General features: G+C 40.6%; 1 protein-coding gene across 2 annotated transcripts in view; it reads left to right on the top strand.

The window, feature by feature from the left end:
• Positions 1 to 21,797, top strand: part of SCAPER (S-phase cyclin A associated protein in the ER) — a 217,718-nt gene that overhangs the window by 78,741 nt on the left and 117,180 nt on the right. For both annotated transcript variants that reach the window (XM_075857645.1, XM_075857644.1), the window contains exons 17-19: positions 4,041 to 4,122; positions 6,505 to 6,657; positions 7,539 to 7,646. In XM_075857645.1, coding sequence (XP_075713760.1) covers positions 4,041 to 4,122; positions 6,505 to 6,657; positions 7,539 to 7,646 — 343 coding nt within the window. The remainder of the gene's footprint in view (positions 1 to 4,040; positions 4,123 to 6,504; positions 6,658 to 7,538; positions 7,647 to 21,797) is intronic.

Below are 21,797 nucleotides of genomic sequence, written 5' to 3'. Positions count from 1 at the left end.
GCATAGTGCCAACTGAAAAATATATATTTACTCACCGTGTACTGGCCACTGGATTTCTGCAGCTAAGGATTTAACTGTTATCTTTATGGGTAACATCAGTATTTTTATATGTACAAACATACAATTTGTTCTGTCATCTGTAATGGCTATGATAATATTAGGCAATAAATCCTATCCATCATGGCAGCATATGACTGCACGGTCACCTTTTCTTCTATATGTCTATTCTTATTTACTCTGCCAAGTGTTTATACGTATGTGTGAGTCCCTCCACTAGGGCTGGATATGGTTTGTATGAGGTTCCAGTGCGGGATTGCCCCTTTCTGGGTGATTACTCTGCTTGTCCATAAGGGCATAAGATTAGGGCCTTTAGAGGGTCAGTAAGCGGAATTTATTATATAGACTCCTATTGCCATGGTATTTTTTTTGTATTGGCCCTTAATCTATTGGCACCCACAACCAAGTATTGTGTATGGGAATTATGAGATACTTACCATTTTTGTTATGTATACGGACACCTTTTTTGTGTATATTCTTTATATATTCCTATCCTGTCATTTGCACCTTATGAGTGTGTTTATCCACTATAGGGCGCAATAGAGTTAGTAGGAGGCTCCAGTACGGGGTCGCCCCTTTCAGGGCCATTACTCTGTTTATCCATCAGGGCCAAAGACTAGGGTCACTACTAGGGATGTCACGATACCAGAATTTGGACTTCGATACCGATACTTTATGTAGTATTGCGATTTCGATACCAAATGATACTTTTGCCAACAATAATAAAAAAAAAGATCTTCCGTTTTCTGATGTGAGGCACGAGGTATTATGAATTTTGAATCTCCACGTGCCTCACATTAATAGTAATTATCCCCATCATGTTCCTCAGTCATAATGGACAACATTGGGTTAATGTGTGAGGTACATAATGGGGTTAATTACGCACATAGTGGTTCAAAATTCATCACACCTCGCGCCTCAGAATAAGTGAAAGAAAGCAGTTTTTATTTTATAAAAGCATAAACTTGAATGACGCTATAAATGTGTTATTACGGTCGCGACGATACCAAATATGTGTATATTTTATGTATCGAGACTTATTTTAATGGTTTATTGAAGTGTGTGTGTGTGTGTGTTTTGTTTTGTTTTTAATTTAACATTACTTTATTTATTTATTTTTTACTTATTTTTAAACTTTAATGTACTGGTACATATCTATATGCCAGTACATTAGCCTGTGTACAGATAGTACACCGGCAGTTGTAAGGGCATACCGAAGTATGCCTTAACAGGAAATATGGTCAGACAGCCATGGGGTCCTTCAATGGACCCTGGGCTGTCTGCCCATATATGGTGTGGCCCTCGATCGTGTCACAGGAATTCCCTGTGACGCAATCCAAACGGCATCCCCCCCTTCCCATTTTCTCCTGAATGCTGCAGTCCGCTGTGATCGCAGCATTCACGGGAATAACGGCGGAGATGAGGTTTCTCTGATCTCCACCGTTACAGCGGGACTGTGGCTGTGTTACAGCCATTGCCCCGCTCCTGACAGGAAGTGCGCGCACGGTCAGCATGAGGAGATGCGGCCGGCGCTGCACTAATGAGCAGCGGCACAGGCACTGAAGAATGAAGATGGAGGTGTTTTGCAGTGTGTCCGCCATGTTCTTTCTTCATTGCCGGCAATCATTAGTGCAGCGCCGGCCGCATCCCCTCATCCTGACGGCGCGCACTTGTTGTCAGGACGGGGCAATGGCTGTGTTATACAGCTGCAGCCCCGCTCATATATATTCATGTGTTACTATACTGAGCTGTGTGGTCGCACAACTTAGTATCGAAATACAGGAAATAACGGTATCGAACCGTTTGGGGATGCAAAGTATCTAAACAGTATCGAAGTTTCGATGCATCGTGCATCCCTAGTCACTACAGGGTGAGCAATAGGACAACATTGTGCAGGCTTTGATTTATCTATGTGATCCATTACATGGCCCTCGGATTTATACGAACCCCGCAACCAAATATTATGTACGACCTTGGCTCCTAGTTGCCAGTGACAACAGCGTCTTATTATTGTTTGGATCTTTCTGTCACCGGTGACTGATGGTATTGCCACAGGGCAGAAATCTAACAGATTAGTTAAAAAGATGGCATCTACTCTTTGGCTAAACTATACTATGATACATTCTATTGCTAATAATTGCTTATATAACCACGGACAGCATTGTGGTCTAATGTATATATATACCATGCTACAATATTTGTTTAGATGCAATCTACATAGAACATTCTCATCCAGAGCTGTATTCACGATTCTGTATCTTCTGAGCTTGCTCTGGTGATTTGTATTCTGGGAGGTATAGTCTTTATATCAAACACTGAGCAGTAATTTGACTTTGGAAATATGAGCACTCTTCATAAATCTGAATGCAGCTTGAGGTGTAATATGTACTGTAAGTACTTACCGAAACGGCAATGTAGTTGCAAAGCTGCTCAACTTTTTAGGTATATGTTGATATCAATTTATAAACTGTAATATGATGTTCACAGGTGAGCCTATACTTTAACATCACTGCATTGCAGCATTCAGTTCATAATTTGGATTTGATAAAAGATTAGGGCCTGTTCACATCCGCGTTGGAGGCTCTATTAGTGGCCTCTGTCACAGATTCAGCAGAGATTACCAGAAACAATACCGCAGCATGCTCCGCTATTGTTTCTAGTAAAACCACGGACACCCCGACAAAAAGCTGACCTGATCCATTAAAGTCAATGGGCTCTGTAGGCCGCCAATTGTGTCCGTGTTGCAAAGGAACCGTTGCGTCCGGCATTCCCTCGTTCTGCTCATCTGATGGAGCAGAACAACGGCATGCCCCGACCTAGATGTGAACAAGAACTTATATTGAATCATTTTAACATTCTATTAACAACTATATAAATAAGGGACACCGATGCATATATGATAGAAATGAACACCGCAATAAATGATGTGAATATATAAGCAGTTACTACAAGTTGTGCAATCTGCGTTGTCCTAGAGAGGCATTTCGTACCATTCTCTATCACACTGGAGAGCCATTATGTCCATAGTCCAGCTTCATATTATTAAAGCTTACTTTACCCATCAGCTTACTTACTGACATGACCTAGCTTTAAAATATCATAACTCAAAGCAGAAGCTTATAATTCATAAAACAGAATGCAACCTATACATTGGGAGCAGGTAAATTATTGCATATGATAGCGGCAGCAGGTGTAAAATCTAATGTTTTTGGATAAATTCACATTTTTGTTCAGGATGGACTGGACGGAAACCTCAATACATAAGACGGCGCTCATAGAATCTTTTTTTGACACTTGGGGAAGTTTTATCTCTGTTCTTCCACAACGAGTTAGGGAGGCTATCAAGACCAATTTCCAGAGCACTGTGTGGTACCAGGAAAGGGTATTGATGGGATCACCACCGATGTCATAATAACAATATATGTGAAACCCAGACCTACGTTTTGGAACCTGTTAGGCGGGACCGCAGGTTTCCCATTAATACACTCTGGGGCATTTATGCCTGTGCCTACCACAAGGGAATAGGGTATACAATATTTGCTGAGTGGCAGTGTTTTGGGGAATGTGGGGAGCATAGCTGGTTCTAAGTTCCACATAGGAACTTTTGTTTGCACTTGAGCAAAGTGCTGATTTATTTTTGATTTGCTGTTATTTTATTTCTTATGATTTACTGTACTGATAGGGGCATTGTTCCTTACCTAGCTACTGACATGGCGGACACCCATATATTTCTGATTTTTATGCACAGGATTAGCTGTATCTTCTGCTATAATATCAATCGTTGTTATTATCACAATGCTCTTGTCGCTTTGATGTTTCTGTTTCATTGTAAAATAATTGTTTATGGTGAAAATCACAATAAAAACATTTGTTAAAAAAAAAAACAGAATGCAACTAGAATCTTAACATCCTGTCCTTCATTTTATTTTATCCTGTTTTTTTATGTTCATTAATCACTGATCAGTGTCACATCTTAATTAAAGGGACAGGGAAGAAAGGTTGGCCGCACTGACAGCAGCCCAGCAAGAGGCTATGGAAGAGCTGCAAAAGAAGATCCAGCTCAAGGTTGGTAATAAAATCGAAGAACCTGCAGTCGGTCGCAATCACATTTGTTAGAAAATAATAATTATGCCTCGTGGAGGGTTAGATGGAATTCAATTAAGCTACCTATGTTTTCTATTTAGTCAGAAATGAAGGCCTGGGGTCCTTTTTTGTATATGTTAGGTTGCAGGAGGAACCATTCAAAGCATTCCCTTACCTAATTTCAGAGCCTAGAAAGCAAGATATTGAGAAGAGATAAGCTGCATCCAGCCCACCTAGTTTGTGAAGGGAGGACAGGACATGTCATTTAGTATATTAGAGTTAACCACCTCAGAGACTTGAAGCTTTCAGTCAGCACCCCACCCCGAATGATTCCCGTGCCCCAGGCCAGTCTCTCCCTCTCTAGATGTTATCTGTGTGTGTCTGTGAGCAGGGCGCTCTCCAGCAGACTCCTGTGTTACTGCTTCACCGCATCCTGACTTTACAGTCAATTAGTATTGTTAGACTGCAGATTACCGCATGACCTCTTTAATACTACTCACTTTTCCCAGCTACAAACCCCCTTTATACCATCAGAAGAGCATTCTGGTTGTGATTAGAGGCATCGGGGTAGCACGGAGTCCTGTGGAGGCCGTCTGTCTGTGCATTTCGAGTGCTTCTATGTTTTCTGATGGCGCATACAGACACCATATACATCACTGGTTAGAATCTTCTACTTTGTGTCTACATGTTGCGTTACTTAGTAAATAAAATAATAATAACTACTGTAAGAATCCCTTTTAGAATACCTACAATATGCAAATATTAGGCTTATACGGAATGCTTACAAAACCATAACCATCTAAATTCACAAAAGATAATCATGAAAGATCCAACATAAGGAGAACTATTGTCATAAATTCGGTTTTGTCAAGGCATTTTGTAGTCAGTGTCTCCATAAATACAGAGGTTAGTTGACTTTTTGGGATGTTTTCTTACCATGACGATCCCAATAAAAAATTTAACTGAGATGCTGGTCAAGTTCAGGAAGTGCTCTGATAGTTAGAGATGAGGACTGAAGGGGTTAACGCATTGTTTGATTGGTGAGAGATAGTAACCAGAAAAGGTGCTGTATTATTGATTATAACTGGCTATTAATGGTGTCCGAAACATTTTCTTGTTCTAGCAAAAAATGTCAGTGTTGTTCTAGTTCTTGAGCAGCTTTTACCTCCTGGTGTGGACACTGAAAATGCCGGACCATCTGATTTTTTTACTTACTACAAACGAGCAAATGCATCCCAAAAAATCATTGTTGCCGCCAGCAAACCGTTGCCGACAATATGCAAACTGTATGTGGACCGAACTATCATATTAAGAACAGTTCGTCCCCATACCGTTTGCATTGGCCCGTGTAAAAGGGACTTTAAACAAACACCAGTCCACTTATTATGTCGATTTGCGCTTGTGAAACCCAGCCTTAAGGTGTACTACAGTTGACATGGGCATACAGTAGACAGACTGGCTGTGTAGGCACTTGGCTCTAGTAGAATACTGTATGTTTGCTATAATGTTATGTTCAGTCAATTGTTTTTCTTCTGTGCATTAAAGGGGTTGTCCAGGCACGGATAGGTCATCAGTATATGATCGGTGAGGGTCCAACAACCGGACCATGCACCGATCGGCTGCCTCCGGCCACCTGATGTCCATACCGGAAGCAGATGGCTCCAGTCACAAAATAGTGGCCGAGCTGCAGTACTGCAGCTCTGCTCCTATTCAAGTGAATAGGAGCAGAGTTGCTGTACTGCAGCACGGCCGCTAACAGTGGTCAGAGCCATCTGCTTCCGGCTCCGAACTCTGCATACCCTGCATAACATCCGGGGGCAGCCGGAGCAGCTGATCGGTGTTGGGTCCAGGTGTCGGACCCCCACCGATCACATACTGATGACCTACCCTGTGGATAGGTCATCAGTTGATCCGTGCCCCTTTAATAGATTATTTTAGCAATAACCAGTGCCACACTAACTCTTCTAGTAGTATTGTCCAAAATGATGTCCTATTAATAAATAATGTCAATTTGGCGTATCAGGAAAGTTACGGGGGTGAGAATTAGGATAGCTAGCTATATAAGTAGTCTGTATTGTCTGGATTTGTAATTTTACTTCTTGTGGGCGTTACAAAAATAGTCAAAATGGATTGAGAGACAATTTTTAACTCTATACTGTATCTTTGTTCGGATATGTGTAGGTGGTAATCTTAATCCTGTCACTTTCACGTCCGTTGTTTTTTTCCTTGATGACAGAGAATAGGGTAATCATAGAGATTCAAAACTATAAATATATACATAATGTTGTGTATTTGATCCTTAGGGGGTTAATTTTTAGGGGGTCTGTAAAGCATAAGCTCACAGCTTTTCTTTTTGAAATTCAGCATGATGAAGGTGTTCGCAGACACCTGGAACAGATTGAGCAACGGAAGGAAAAAGCAGCAGAGTTGAGCAGTGGAAGACATGCAAACACCGACTATGCGCCTAAACTCACCCCATATGAGCGGAAAAAGCAGTGCACTCTATGTTCAGTAATGGTAAGTCTTAACCTGCTCACTCCCTGTTTCTTATAGCCATCGAAATAGCCAAACACTTTATCCATTTATACCCATAATTTCTTGGTACCCAGGTACTTTTCTTAAATTTTTTAACCTAAAAATATTATTATTGAATTTTTCTGGTTTTATGTTATTAATGCTTAATCACTAAATAAATGAAATTTATACAACTTTCTAATATAGTTTGTGTTTCAATTTCTCACCATTTTCAAGATATTTGTTTGCAGTATTAAAGCCTTCTCCCATAAGGAATGAATAGGAGAAGGCTGTAATACTGTGAATCACCACTACAAGTGTGTCGGTGAATCACAGTACGAGCAGATAATGAATGAATAGGAGAAGGCTGTAATACTGTGAATCACCACCACAAGTGTGTCGGCGATTCACAGTACGAGCAGATAAGGAATGAATAGGAGAAGGCTGTACTACTGTGAATCACCACTACAAGTGTGTCGGCGATTCACAGTACGAGCAGATAATGAATGAATAGGAGAAGGCGGTAATACTGTGAATCACCACTACAAGTGTGTCGTGGATTCACAGTATTAGAAAATAAGGAATGAAGGGGAAGCAGCGTTCACATGAGCGCCGCGGTCCCTTCAAAACAGTTGATCGGCGGGGCTGACAGGAGTCGGACCCCCACCGATCAGATATTGATGGCCATCAATTCTTATAATTCTGAGAATAGGCCATCAATTTCTTATAACTGGAAAATCCCTTTAACTTTTCTATTCCTCCAGTTACCGTTTCTCTTGTGTGCTATTTTTATTATAGCTAACACAGAGCATAAGTAAGTCTATAATGGAATATGTAATGCTGAAGATATTCTTTACTAATATTCTCTTCACTCTTCCTGACAGATTTCTTCTGAGGTTTATCTCTTCAGCCATATTAAAGGAAAAAAACACCAGTTAACCGTGCGAGAAAACAGCAGCATCCAGGGCCGGGAATTATCAGATGAAGAGGTGGTAAGTACAAAAATGAGTTTGCTATGGCATAAATGGAATTTTTTAAAGGTACAAATAAGGCAGTGTATAAAGCTGCAGGGATTACAGTCATATTTGAAATTAGTACCAATGTGTGAAATATTAAAAAGCATAAAAGGAACAATCTGATTTGCTGACTTGTTGACAAATGACAAATATGGTAACTGGTACCTTATTATATATAAAAAAAAATATTTTTATTTAAAGAGGCTCTGCCACCACTTTATAAGTGGCCTATCTTGTACATAATATGATCTGCGCTGTAATGTAGATTACAGCAGTGTTTTTTATTTAGAAAAACAATCATTTTTGACGGAGTTATGACCTATTTTAGCTTTATGCTAATTAGTTTCTTAATGCCCAACTGGGCGTGTTTTACTTTTTGACCAAGTGGGCGTTGTGGAGAGAAGTGTATGACGCTGACCAATCAGTGACCAATCAGCGTCATACACTTCTCCCCATTCATTTACACAGCACATAGTGTTCTTACTAGATCACTATGTGCAGTCACTTACTCACATATTAACGTTACTCAGGTGTCCTGACAATGAATAGGCATCACCTCCAGCCAGGATGTGATGTCTATTCAGAATCCTGACACTTCGGTAACGTTTGTGTGAGATTTACAGCAAGGCAAGCGTAATCTCGCCTGATTACGCTGTAAAATGTCATTTAAAACGAGATTACGCTTGCTTTGCAGTAAAAAAGCGAAGTGTCAGGATTCTGAATAGACATCACGTCCAGGCTGGAGGTGATGCCTATTCATTGTCAGGACACTTGAGTAACGTTAATGTGTGAGTATGTGGCTGCACATAGTGATCTAGTAAGATCACTATGTGCTGTGTAAATGGATGGAGAGAAGTGTATGACGCGGATTGGTCAGCGTCATACACTTCTCTCCAAAACGCCCACTTGGTCAAAAAGTAAAACACGCCCAGTTGGGCATTAAGAAAGTCATTAGCATAAAGCTAAAATCGTTCATAACTCTGTAAAAAATGATCGATTTTCTAAATAAAAAACACTGCTGTAATCTACATTACAGCGCCGATCACATCATGTACAATATAGGCCACTTATAATGTGGTGACAGAGCCTCTTTAAAGTCTGATTCTAATTTCAGTGTGGACTATCTCTTTCCTTTCAACCATACCCACAGTGACTTGCTGCGGTTGTGGCATTGGGGTGGAGGTTGTGGTCCCATCTGATCGGCTGTTCCTCTGCAGTGTGCATGTAATATACCTACATAATCGGTCCTCCAGAGTGAGAGCCTCTCTATTATATATGTGTTAACCCTCTAGTATCATCTCCATATGATTTTTTTTAAAATTATTATTAATATTATTATTATATATAGCGTGAAGTTTTGGGAATCACTGCATAGTAATATAGGCTGCATTATAACTATTAATAAAATTTGACTAAATTAGCTCCTTTGCCATACGAAAAAATGTTTGGATTGTGTTTATTTTGCTATTACATGAGGTCTGGCAGCTTCTAGAGTTATGAGGGTTCCATAGTGCAGTAGGGGTTTTCATGGTGTATGAGACATGACTGTGGTCTGACCAATCTGCAAGCTGACATAGCCAAGTTAAGAAAGTCTGGAGATAGTTTTTACTATAGGGACATCATGGTGTATATTTATTTATTAAAAAATAATAATAAACGTGTACAGCTGATTGACTCGTTACAGTGTATCAGCTTAGGTAGCACAAATCTTTCTTTTTCTGGAGTCTAGACTGTATCATATCCTTTGTGCAAACAGGCGTCTGAATGTAAATATTGAATATATATATCTTGAAAATTGGGTACAATTTGAGTTTCCTGCGCAATGCCTGGTTGGCAGCAGAAAGCTGCAGCCCCTTCCTCCTAGGGATTTTGGCGGTTCACTAAATCGTCAGTTATGGCATACGTTGGTTTTATTGGTGGCAAGATGAGAAGACTCCAGATAGTAGAGTAGTATAGGGATCAGTGATCCAAATGCTCCATACATGCAGTCAACTAAAGTTGACCGCTGTCATACCATTCTATAGCATTTAAATGGGTCTATCAACAGGTCCCAGAATGTTTTACTGGATTAATAAAATCTCTCAAAGCAAATGTGAATGAATAAGACTTCCTGTTAATTTGATATTCTTGTTAGCATGCAGGTGAATCTACTGTGTCTGGTGTACTGTCATTGTACGGAAGCATTCCCACCAGCATGCAAATAACCTTAGCAAATTGCCATATAAACATTTAAGATGTCAGTAGGGGTTTAAACTTCATTTATGATTTTAAGATTAAACAGCAGCGCATGCTATAAAAGATAATTGGAAAATAGAAAAATGGAAGTCTTTTCCAAATGATCTTAAAAATATGCTGAAACACGCAGAGCGCTGAAGACTACCCTGCAGGTAGAAGAGCTAATGCAGACATTTATTAAGCCTCCAGCTCTGCAATCGCTCCCTCCACCACCTTAAATAAACAATTTTATTGTTCAGATCTGTCATGTTAACTCTTCTGGTTAAACTATTATGTTTATCTGACATGTACTGTGTTTACAAAGAACATTTCGCTTTCAATATACAATGGTTCCCCAGGTTACAATATTTTCAACATACAATGGTCTTTCCTGGGCCGTTGTAACTTGAAACCACATTCAGCTTACGATATCACAGGCAATGCGGCAAATGCAATTTACTGGAAGATCCAGCCAATCAGCATGGACATATCAATGCTCAAATGCCTGTGAATGAATGCATCGCAAGTAGAACTAATCAGTGGAAGATATGGTATAAACATCCGTGCACTGCTTGTCTGTCTTGTAGCGCTACTCTAAGGTTCATACAATGCTACATGCACTGTACTATTGTCTACCTGTGCTACATATATGGTACTGCTATCTCTCTGTACTGCTGTCTACCTCTACTACATGTACTGTACTGCTCCCTACCTGTACTACATGTACTGTACTGCTCCCTAGCTGTACTACATGTACTGTACTGCTCTCTACCTGTACTACATATACTGTACTGATCTCAACATGTACTACATGTACTGTACTGCTCTCTACCTGTGCTACATATATGGTACTGCTATCTCCCTGTACTACATGTACTGTACTGATCTCTACCTGTACTACATGTTCTGTACTCCTCTCTACCTGTACTACATGTACTGTATTGCTCTCTACCTGTACTACATGTACTGTACTGCTCTCTACCTGTACTACATATACTGTACTGATCTCAACCTGTACTACATGTACTGTACTGATCTCAACCTGTACTACATGTACTGTACTGCTATCTACCTGTATTACATGTACTGTACTGCTCTCTACCTGTACTACATGTACTGTACTGCTCTCTACCCGTACTACATGTAGTACTGATCTCTACCCGTACTACATGTACTGTACTGCTCTCTACCTGTACTGCATGTTCTGTACTTCTCTCTACCGATACTACATGTTCTGTACTGCTCTCTACCTGTACTACATGTTCTGTACTCCTCTCTACCTGTACTACATGTACTGTATTGCTCTCTACCTGTACTACATGTACTGTACTGACCTCTACCTGTACTACATGTATTGTACTGCTCTCTACCTGTACTACATGTACTGTACTGCTCTCTACCTGTACTACATGTTCTCTACTGCTCTCTACCTGTACTACATGTACTCTACTGCTCTCTACCTGTACTACATGTACTGTACTGCTCTCTACCTGTACTACATGTTCTGTACTGATCTCTACCTGTACTACATATACTGTACTGCTCCCTACATGTACTACATATTCTGTACTGCTCTCTACCTGTACTGCATGTTCTGTACTGCTCTCTACCGGTACTACATGTTCTGTACTGCTCTCTACCTGTACTACATGTACTGTACTGCTCTCTACCTGTACTACATGTACTGTACTGCTCTCTACCTGTACTACATGTACTGTACTGCTCTCTACCTGTACTACATGTACTGTACTGCTCTCTACCTGTACTGCATGTACTGTACTGCTCTCTACCTGTACTACATGTTCTGTACTGATCTCTACCTGTACTACATATACTGTACTGCTCCCTACATGTACTACATATTCTGTACTGCTCTCTACCTGTACTGCATGTTCTGTACTGCTCTCTACCGGTACTACATGTTCTGTACTGCTCTCTACCTGTACTACATGTACTGTACTGCTCTCTACCTGTACTACATGTACTGTACTGCTCTCTACCTGTACTACATGTACTGTACTGCTCTCTACCTGTACTACATGTACTGTACTGCTCTCTACCTGTACTGCATGTACTGTACTGCTCTCTACCTGTACTACATGTTCTGTACTGATTTCTACCTGTACTACATGTTCTGTACTGCTATCTCCCTGTAATACATGTACTGTACTGCTCTCTACCTGTACTACATGTTCTGTACTGCTCTCTACCTGTACTATATGTACTGTACTGCTCTCTACCTGTACTACATGTTCTGTACTGATTTCTACCTGTACTACATGTTCTGTACTGCTATCTCCCTGTAATACATGTACTGTACTGCTCTCTACCTGTACTACATGTTCTGTACTGCTCTCTACCTGTACTACATGTACTATACTGATCTCTACTGTTACTACATGTTCTGTACTGATCTCTACCTCTACTACAAGTTCTGTACTGCTCTCTACCTGTACTACATGTACTATACTGATCTCTACTGTTACTACATGTTCTGTACTGATCTCTACCTCTACTACAAGTTCTGTACTGCTCTCTACCTGTACTACATGTACTATACTGATCTCTACTGTTACTACATGTTCTGTACTGATCTCTACCTCTACTACAAGTTCTGTACTGCTCTCTACCGGTACTACATGTATTGTACTGCTCTCTACCTGTACTACATGTTCTGTACTGCTCTCTACCTGTACTACATGTACTGTACTGCTCTCTACCTGTTCTACATGTTCTGTACTGCTCTCTACCTGTACTACATGTACTGTACTGCTCTCTACCTGTACTACATATACTGTACTGATCTCAACCTGTACTACATGTACTGTACTGATCTCAACCTGTACTACATGTACTGTACTGCTATCTACCTGTATTACATGTACTGTACTGCTCTCTACCTGTACTACATGTACTGTACTGCTCTCTACCCGTACTACATGTACTGTACTGCTCTCTACCCGTACTACATGTACTGTACTGATCTCTACCCGTACTACATGTACTGTACTGCTCTCTACCTGTACTGCATGTTCTGTACTTCTCTCTACCGATACTACATGTTCTGTACTGCTCTCTACCTGTACTACATGTTCTGTACTCCTCTCTACCTGTACTACATGTACTGTATTGCTCTCTACCTGTACTACATGTACTGTACTGACCTCTACCTGTACTACATGTATTGTACTGATCTCTACCTGTACTACATGTACTGTACTGCTCTCTACCTGTACTACATGTACTGTACTGCTCTCTACCTGTACTACATGTACTGTACTGCTCTCTACCTGTACTACATGTTCTCTACTGCTCTCTACCTGTACTACATGTACTCTACTGCTCTCTACCTGTACTACATGTTCTGTACTGATCTCTACCTGTACTACATATACTGTACTGCTCCCTACATGTACTACATATTCTGTACTGCTCTCTACCTGTACTGCATGTTCTGTACTGCTCTCTACCGGTACTACATGTTCTGTACTGCTCTCTACCTGTACTACATGTACTGTACTGCTCTCTACCTGTACTACATGTACTGTACTGCTCTCTACCTGTACTACATGTACTGTACTGCTCTCTACCTGTACTACATGTACTGTACTGCTCTCTACCTGTACTGCATGTACTGTACTGCTCTCTACCTGTACTACATGTTCTGTACTGATCTCTACCTGTACTACATATACTGTACTGCTCCCTACATGTACTACATATTCTGTACTGCTCTCTACCTGTACTGCATGTTCTGTACTGCTCTCTACCGGTACTACATGTTCTGTACTGCTCTCTACCTGTACTACATGTACTGTACTGCTCTCTACCTGTACTACATGTACTGTACTGCTCTCTACCTGTACTACATGTACTGTACTGCTCTCTACCTGTACTACATGTACTGTACTGCTCTCTACCTGTACTGCATGTACTGTACTGCTCTCTACCTGTACTGCATGTACTGTACTGCTCTCTACCTGTACTACATGTTCTGTACTGATTTCTACCTGTACTACATGTTCTGTACTGCTATCTCCCTGTAATACATGTACTGTACTGCTCTCTACCTGTACTACATGTTCTGTACTGCTCTCTACCTGTACTATATGTACTGTACTGCTCTCTACCTGTACTACATGTTCTGTACTGATTTCTACCTGTACTACATGTTCTGTACTGCTATCTCCCTGTAATACATGTACTGTACTGCTCTCTACCTGTACTACATGTTCTGTACTGCTCTCTACCTGTACTACATGTACTATACTGATCTCTACTGTTACTACATGTTCTGTACTGATCTCTACCTCTACTACAAGTTCTGTACTGCTCTCTACCTGTACTACATGTACTATACTGATCTCTACTGTTACTACATGTTCTGTACTGATCTCTACCTCTACTACAAGTTCTGTACTGCTCTCTACCTGTACTACATGTACTATACTGATCTCTACTGTTACTACATGTTCTGTACTGATCTCTACCTCTACTACAAGTTCTGTACTGCTCTCTACCGGTACTACATGTATTGTACTGCTCTCTACCTGTACTACATGTTCTGTACTGCTCTCTACCTGTACTACAGGTACTGTACTGCTGTACTTGGCATTTTCAGGGCTTTAGAACACAACACTAGCTTTTCATACTGTTACAATGTTGTCACGTTACAGTGGTCATCATTAATATTTTAATTTGAAGGAACACTGTAGTGTGTTGCATGGGCTTGGAGGTTGTAATGAACTTCATCTGCAACTTCACTATAACTAAACCTGAAATGTAAAATTGTATACATAAAAAGAGCTACTAAAATAGTCGTGTGAGAGATATTTTTTACTACATAGAGCAATATTCCCACCAGGGAACATTGCGGTCAGCCTCTTTCTGTTCTGAAATGTCTGATAATTAATAATTAATTAACAATACTCCATTATACAGCCAATGTTATTACAACATGGTATATCTCATATTCTGTCAACATATCAAAACAGTTACATGTTTATGACTTGTACACTTCACAGTTTGATTATAAATGTATTTGTAGTGTGAAGGACATCTTTACCTTTAGTTGAGCTTAGGTAAATTATAAGGGTTGTCCAGATTGGGAAAACCCATTTGCTGTTGCAGTTTACGCTCATTCCAGCCAGATAGGTATCACAGCTAGAATTTTTTTTCTCCTCTGCAGCTTCTGTGAGTGGACACGTATATTTTTTGTTCAGCTTCCGCCCATGCTTTCATGAACAGCATGGATCTGTGGCTGCCACTCCAGGTTTAGATTTCTAAGAAAACTTTTTGACAGTAGGGGTTATGTAAGTCCACAAAAAATTCAATATTTTTTTTTCTGTGTACTCATTTTCTGCTTTTTTGGAGAGTTTTTTTCTTACGCGCTCTTAAGACAGTTACTAATCATGCAGTTTTATATCTACAGATGATGTATTCACTGTCTAGGTGAGGGTATTTGTCAGTGATGCCCAACTGGTGTACTTCATCTGATTGTAGATCAATATATTTATATGTGTTTCTACATACATATTGGATTGTTTATATGTCTGTATCTACATATGAGCTATATGTGCAGTTTGCGTTTTTCCATATGTATTTTGCTTTAAATCATTTTGATTTAAAAAAAATATATGGAGAAAACACTGACCACATATACGGCTGTATGCAGTGACGGATCATCATTAGGACCCGAAGCTCACATAACCGCACTGGCCCCCATATGCCAAATGACAGCCACATTCACTTGTATCTGCGTCCTCAAGATCACTTGGATTACTGAGCAGTAGAAAAAAGTACACCGCCTGGTCGAATGAATCCAGATTTCTGTGACACCATGCTGATGGGAGGCTCAGAATTTAACGCAAGCAGCATAAGTCGTTGAACCCTTCCTGTCAAGTGTCAACAGTTCAGGCTCGTGGAGGTGGAGTAATGGTGCGGGGAATGTTTTCTTGACACACCCTGGGTCCTCTGATACCTGTGGATGGACATTTGAACAGCACGGTTCACCTAAGCAATGTGGCCAACCAAGTTCATCCCTTCATGGCAGCTGTTTATCCTATGGCAGAAGGACACATTAGCGGCAACGACGAGAAGCAATTCTGTTTTCATGGGCCAATATTGTAGCAGAACAATTTCATCACCTAGTGGACGAATTGCTCCGGTTCCGAAGGCCAAAAGGGGTCCAAGCACTACTAGATGTGTATCACTAATAAATTGGGCATCCAATGCATGCATGTGGAGACCTATACCTTGTCTGTATGCTATGTGCAGCTCTTTGGTATATACTCATTGATATATATATATATATATCAGATATAAAAAAATGGCAACAGCACCCTGCAACACTAATGCCACCTAAACCACTAAATATAAATAGATATGCACTAAAGCTCAATCTACCTACAAATAGGGAGGTTCTTAGTGCACATTTTGATCAAAAAGTGTTAGCCCACCTGCCACGACAAGGCGACCTCTGTAAGGTGGGAACCTACGCTGCACATACACCGAGAACTGGGACTAAGCCTACATATATACCTGGGGATGGTAGGATCCAGCATTGAACTGATTAAAATCACCCAGGGCAGAATGGGAGGAGTGCAAGAACAACAAGTGGAGGCAGTCACTAACCCCACATATATGGATCACATAGACACAACAAAAGTTGAACAGCACATTCCAACTAAATGATACAAAATACGCAGGTGCAGGACACCTGTGACTGCAGATATACAGCAGATATAAAAAAATGGTGACAGCACCCTGCAACACTAATGCCACCTAAACCACTAAATATAAATAAATATGCACTGAAGCTAAATCTACCTACAAATAGGGAGGTTCTTAGTTTACATTTTGATCAAAAAGTGTTAGCCCACCTGCCACGACAAGGCGACCTCTGTAAGGTGGGAACCTACGCTGTACATACACCCAGAACTGGGACTAAGCCTACATATATACCTGGGGATGGTAGGATCCAGCATTGAACTATATATAGTTCTTCAAATCCCCTTTCTCATGTATGTACATGGCAGAAGGCACAATTTTACTAACTTTTCCTTAATTCTGGTATAAAAACATTTGGTTAGCAAGAATTGTAATGACATCTCCCACAGTAATGTAATTTATCTTTTTGTAATAAAACTTTTACAGATGATTTCATGATATGCTTTAAATGTTTAATTCCCTTCTCTATGTATTGTATTAATATAGAAAAAGTGATATATCTTAAGACATTAAAAACATATATAAAACTATATTAATTATTTCACTTCAGGGAAATCTGAAAAGCTATTGCCTTTTGTAATGTCCTCCTCTTCTATCCCTGTGTGGAGCAACTGCTGAAGCTCTGACTTATTTTTCAGTTACAGCTACAATATAAAACCAATAATCCAGCATCCATTAGACCAATATTGTGATGCAATGTTGGAACGATATAAGGAAAGTTCTGATTATTTTTCTGCAATACATTGCATAGATCAGCATGAACTCTTCGGCTGTAGTGTGACTGCAATAGTGCTTCTAGACCCAATAATAAAAGTACAAGGCAAAGTTATCAGGTTGTTGGTTAGTTCCCATTGTTATGCTAGTTCCCACAGGGCCTTTTGGTGCAGTTTTTATGCATTTTTTTTAGGCAAAGCTAGGGCTGGGCGATTTTGCCAAAAAATAGAATCTAGATTTTTTTCAACACTATGGGCGATTTTCGATTTGAATCTTGATTTTCAGATTTTTGTTAAATAAACTGAACAAAAACTAAAACAAGATTGGGTATTTATGGTACATTGCTAGTAAACAATGTACAGTATATATGGTGTGGTGCATATGTGCAGCAGGAAGACAGTGAGACCTGAGGTAAAACACACATAAGGTCCCATTCACATAAATTTTTTCCTACGGTTAGCGTGTACGCCTGGAAAGATCCAGACATACACGCTTAAGGCCCTTTTGCACTGGGCAATTATCGGGCAGACAAGCGTTCTTAGAAGGCTCATTGCCGATAATTGCCCTGTGTAAACAGGGCAGTGATCAGCAGATGAATGATCAAACACTCATTCATCTGCTGAATGTATCATTTTAAAAAACTTTAATATTATCGTTGTTGGCAGCACATCTGTAAACAGGGAGACGCACTGCCGACATGATAATAATGTATGGAGGAGGACGAGCAATCGGAGTAAGGAGCGCTTGTCCCCATACATAGCTCCTTGTGACAGGAGCAAACAAGTGCGATCAACGAGCTGTCTTGTTGATCGGCGTTCGTTGCACCGGTGTAATAGGCCCTTTAACGTGTCCTTATGTTACAATTAGCCTGTCGTAAATTATAAGAAACTTGTTGGGCCGCAGTGCCTACATCCTAATCGGCGCATGCGCAGTAGTGCTGATTAGAACGATGAGCATAAAGATTACACTGCGCATCCGCCGATTAGGATACGACGCATGCGCAGTACAACCTTTAAGTCACCGTTCCAATCGGCACTACTGCGCATGCCCCAATTAGGATTTAGGGTCGCGTTCGCTACACTACGGGGCTAGGCGTGAACACACCTAGTACGCTGCCTGGCCCCTGTCGATCAAAGTAAGCAGGGAGGGAGGGGGGCTGAACTGGGGAATGACGAGAGAGCATTTTGGAGCAACGATGATGCCCTGGTTGCTCCAAAATGCTAATTTGCATAAATGTAATAAAAGCTTTTTCTCTTCAAAGGAGGCACTCTGTGGAAAAACATGTTACACGTCAGAATCAGGTTAGCCTAATCTATAACAGCCTGTTGGTTGTTCAATGCAGACATTAATGGTGACAGGCTCCCTTTAAAGGAGAAAATACATTGGAACTCATAGGTTACCAGCCCCACCCATTTGGCACTTTGGGTGGCTGTATAGTGGGCGGAATTGCACACACTAGTGTAGCCCTATTAGCATATTATACCAATGTCCTTGTTGTAATATTTTTCAGCTAGAGGTTCTCTTTAATGTGTGTTTGGAATATATGGGGATATTTTTGGGATAGGCTATAGAAACGCTTCAGTAAGACAATATCAAGAGAGTGAGGCTACCTATTTATACTACTGTGCAAAAATCTTAGGCGCTCTAATTTGGTTTTATATCAATTTTGGCCTAATTGGTTTTTTTTATGTTTCTAAAAGTACAAAATGTAGATTTTCCAACATTAAGATTCAAAAACATTAAAATTATCATTAACTTTTTCTGCCACGTTTGCCGCGACCAGAATATAAGGGCTTGATTTTGCACCTTAGCCGGAAACTTAGCTTTCATATACAAGTATCAAAAGTCTAGGTGCAATAGTTGGGTTGCAGCATTCATTTGAGGGGGGAAGAGCAAGTCACAGCAGCAAGAAAGAACGGAGTCTGCTTCTGTCATCTCTCCCCTGTACAGCTTCATGTTATCACCCCTTTTACCAATGAGAGAAGGTATGTGCTTTCTGATTGTCACATTTAAAAGGTGAGCAGTTTCTCATCTTATCACCCCCTGTGCCTAAGGCTTCATTCACATCTGCGTCAGGACTTCATTCCGACGTTTCATTGGAGCTTTCCATCAAAATGGAGCCCTGACTGAAACAAACGTTTCCATCACCAATGATTTCAATGGTGACGGATCCGGTGCCAATGGTTTCCGTTTTTCACCGTTGTGTAAGGGTTCCGTCGTTTTGACGGAATGAATACGGTAGTCGACAATGCTATTGATTCAGTCAAAACGACGGAACCCTTGCACAACGGAGACAAACGGAAACCATTGACACCGGATCCGTCACCACTGGAATCAATGGTGATGGACACGGAAACCTATGGTTTCCGTTTCAGTCAGGGCCCCGTTCTAACGGAAAGCTCAGATGTAACGTCGGAACAAGGTTCTAACGCCGATGTGAACGAAGCCTAATCCGACCATTTGTCCACTCCGTAATGCAAATGTTTACAGTATCTGGGTTGCAGAGATTCTTGGTTTCATAAGTTTGATGATTTTGTGAAGATATGTGCATGTTGACATAGGCATATGTATGAACTCTGCACATCTAGACCTCTTATTTCTAGACAGTGCTGTACATCTCAGGCTCTGCTTGGGTCAGACTATTAGCTACAAACATGAATTTTTATGCATTTTTTACAAAACGTTTCGCTTTGATGTAATATTGCATAGAGGCGCCAATGCTTGTAAAATGCCAAGTGGCGTTTTCACAATGTGTCTAGTATCTATTTTTGGTAAATATTGTTTTTTATAATTCAGATTTTATTTATGTATGTTAAAACTGTGAAAACTGCCCAGGCCATGAAAGGGTTAAAGAGAGTAACGTGTCTCTGACTCAGCTATTCTACTCAAAGCTGAAATTACCCAGTTCTGGCAGGAGAGTAGGGGAGTGCAGGTTGGCAGTTATCAAGTAATGCCAATCTCTCATTTTAGCTTCTGGTATTTATCAGATTCTTCTAAAACTAAATGTAGGTGGAGAACCACTGTAAAGAGTACCCCCAGCAAAAATGAATATGTCCACTCATTGTGTGGAGTCTTTACCTCTGTAACTCTCCTGTTTCTGAACCTGACGAGTCTTTCATCAGATTTTTGTTTTACCAGCTCCTCTCCATGATTGCAGACTGGCAGATTGAGAGTATGCCAATGGAGCTATGACAGAGTGCAGATCTTTGTGTTGATCAAGCTGTATCTTCTTCACAACACGTTGACCACCCCGGCAGCTAGGAATACCATGGGAACCGTAGTTCCTGGTGGATGCCGACAGGAAGGAAACATAGAGAAGCATTAATTCACGCTTCCTTCTAATATTGCCCAAACCGGGGTGAACGGCACACTCGAGGAGCGCGAAAACATGTTAGAGCACTCCATTTTGACTTCTAGATTAACATCTTGCTTTTAAATTGGACACATATCCTGATTTAAAGTGGATCACTGAAGGTAATTGAAAAATGTCCAGCAATGTTGTCCGCTTCGGACTGGCAGGAGCCAACTACGCTCTAGTCCAGGGAAGGCTTGTCAAAAGTTTTTGTCATGGAACAATTGCTACAAAGTTGGCAAGTGTTCTGGACTAATGACTCAACATTTTAAAGTTGTGGCCCTAACAGAAGGCTTTATGTCCATAGAAAAGTTGGAGAGGGCTGTTTGTAGGAAGCCGACAAGGAACCACAGCAGAGTTTCTTTGCATTTTTGGGCCAATGGAGTTGGTAATTTGGTCAAAATAATGGAATCCTGACTGAGAAATACAAGCAGATTCTTATCCATCGCCATTATCATAAGTGATCAGTGACATCTTTCTTCATGAGGACAGTGATTCCAAACAACATAAATGCAGTAAATTCTGCAAAATTGAATGCAAGGAGTTCTGCAACATTTGCTCTATCCTCCTGTGAGCCCTGAACTCGACATCATCGAGGCAGTCTGGGATTACCTGAATAAACAAATGTTAGGCATGTGCTATGTGAGACAGCCAAAGTTTTTAGAAAAACTGTTGCTGTTTTGTACTTTTGGAAATATATTTTTTGCTTATGTAACAATTACTTCATAGGTTATATATTTGATGTAAACAACATGTAAAATGTGGCATTTTAAATGATTAAAACTTGCAGATTTGCTGTGTTATTGCACGGTAATGATATTCTGTCCATATAGAAGTAATCTTACGGCATGAAAGATTAGGCTATGTTCACACGGAGTAATTTGACGAGTTTTTTGACGCGGAAACCGCGTCGCAAAACTCGTCAAAAACGGCCTGAAAATGCTTCCCATTGATTTCAATGGGAGGCGTCGGCGTCTCTTTCCCGCGAGCAGTAAAACTGCCTCGTGGGAAAAAGAAGCGACATGCCCTATCTTTGGGCGTTTACGCCTCTGACGTCCCATTGACTTCAATGGGAGGCAGAGAAAGCGTATTTCATGGTGTTTTATGCCCGCGGCACT

The sequence above is a fragment of the Rhinoderma darwinii genome, chromosome 3 (assembly GCF_050947455.1).
Source record: "Rhinoderma darwinii isolate aRhiDar2 chromosome 3, aRhiDar2.hap1, whole genome shotgun sequence".
Classification (NCBI taxonomy): Eukaryota; Metazoa; Chordata; class Amphibia; order Anura; family Rhinodermatidae; genus Rhinoderma; species Rhinoderma darwinii.
Note: the sequence above shows the minus strand (reverse complement) of the source record. Positions and strands in the feature narration are given on the sequence as shown.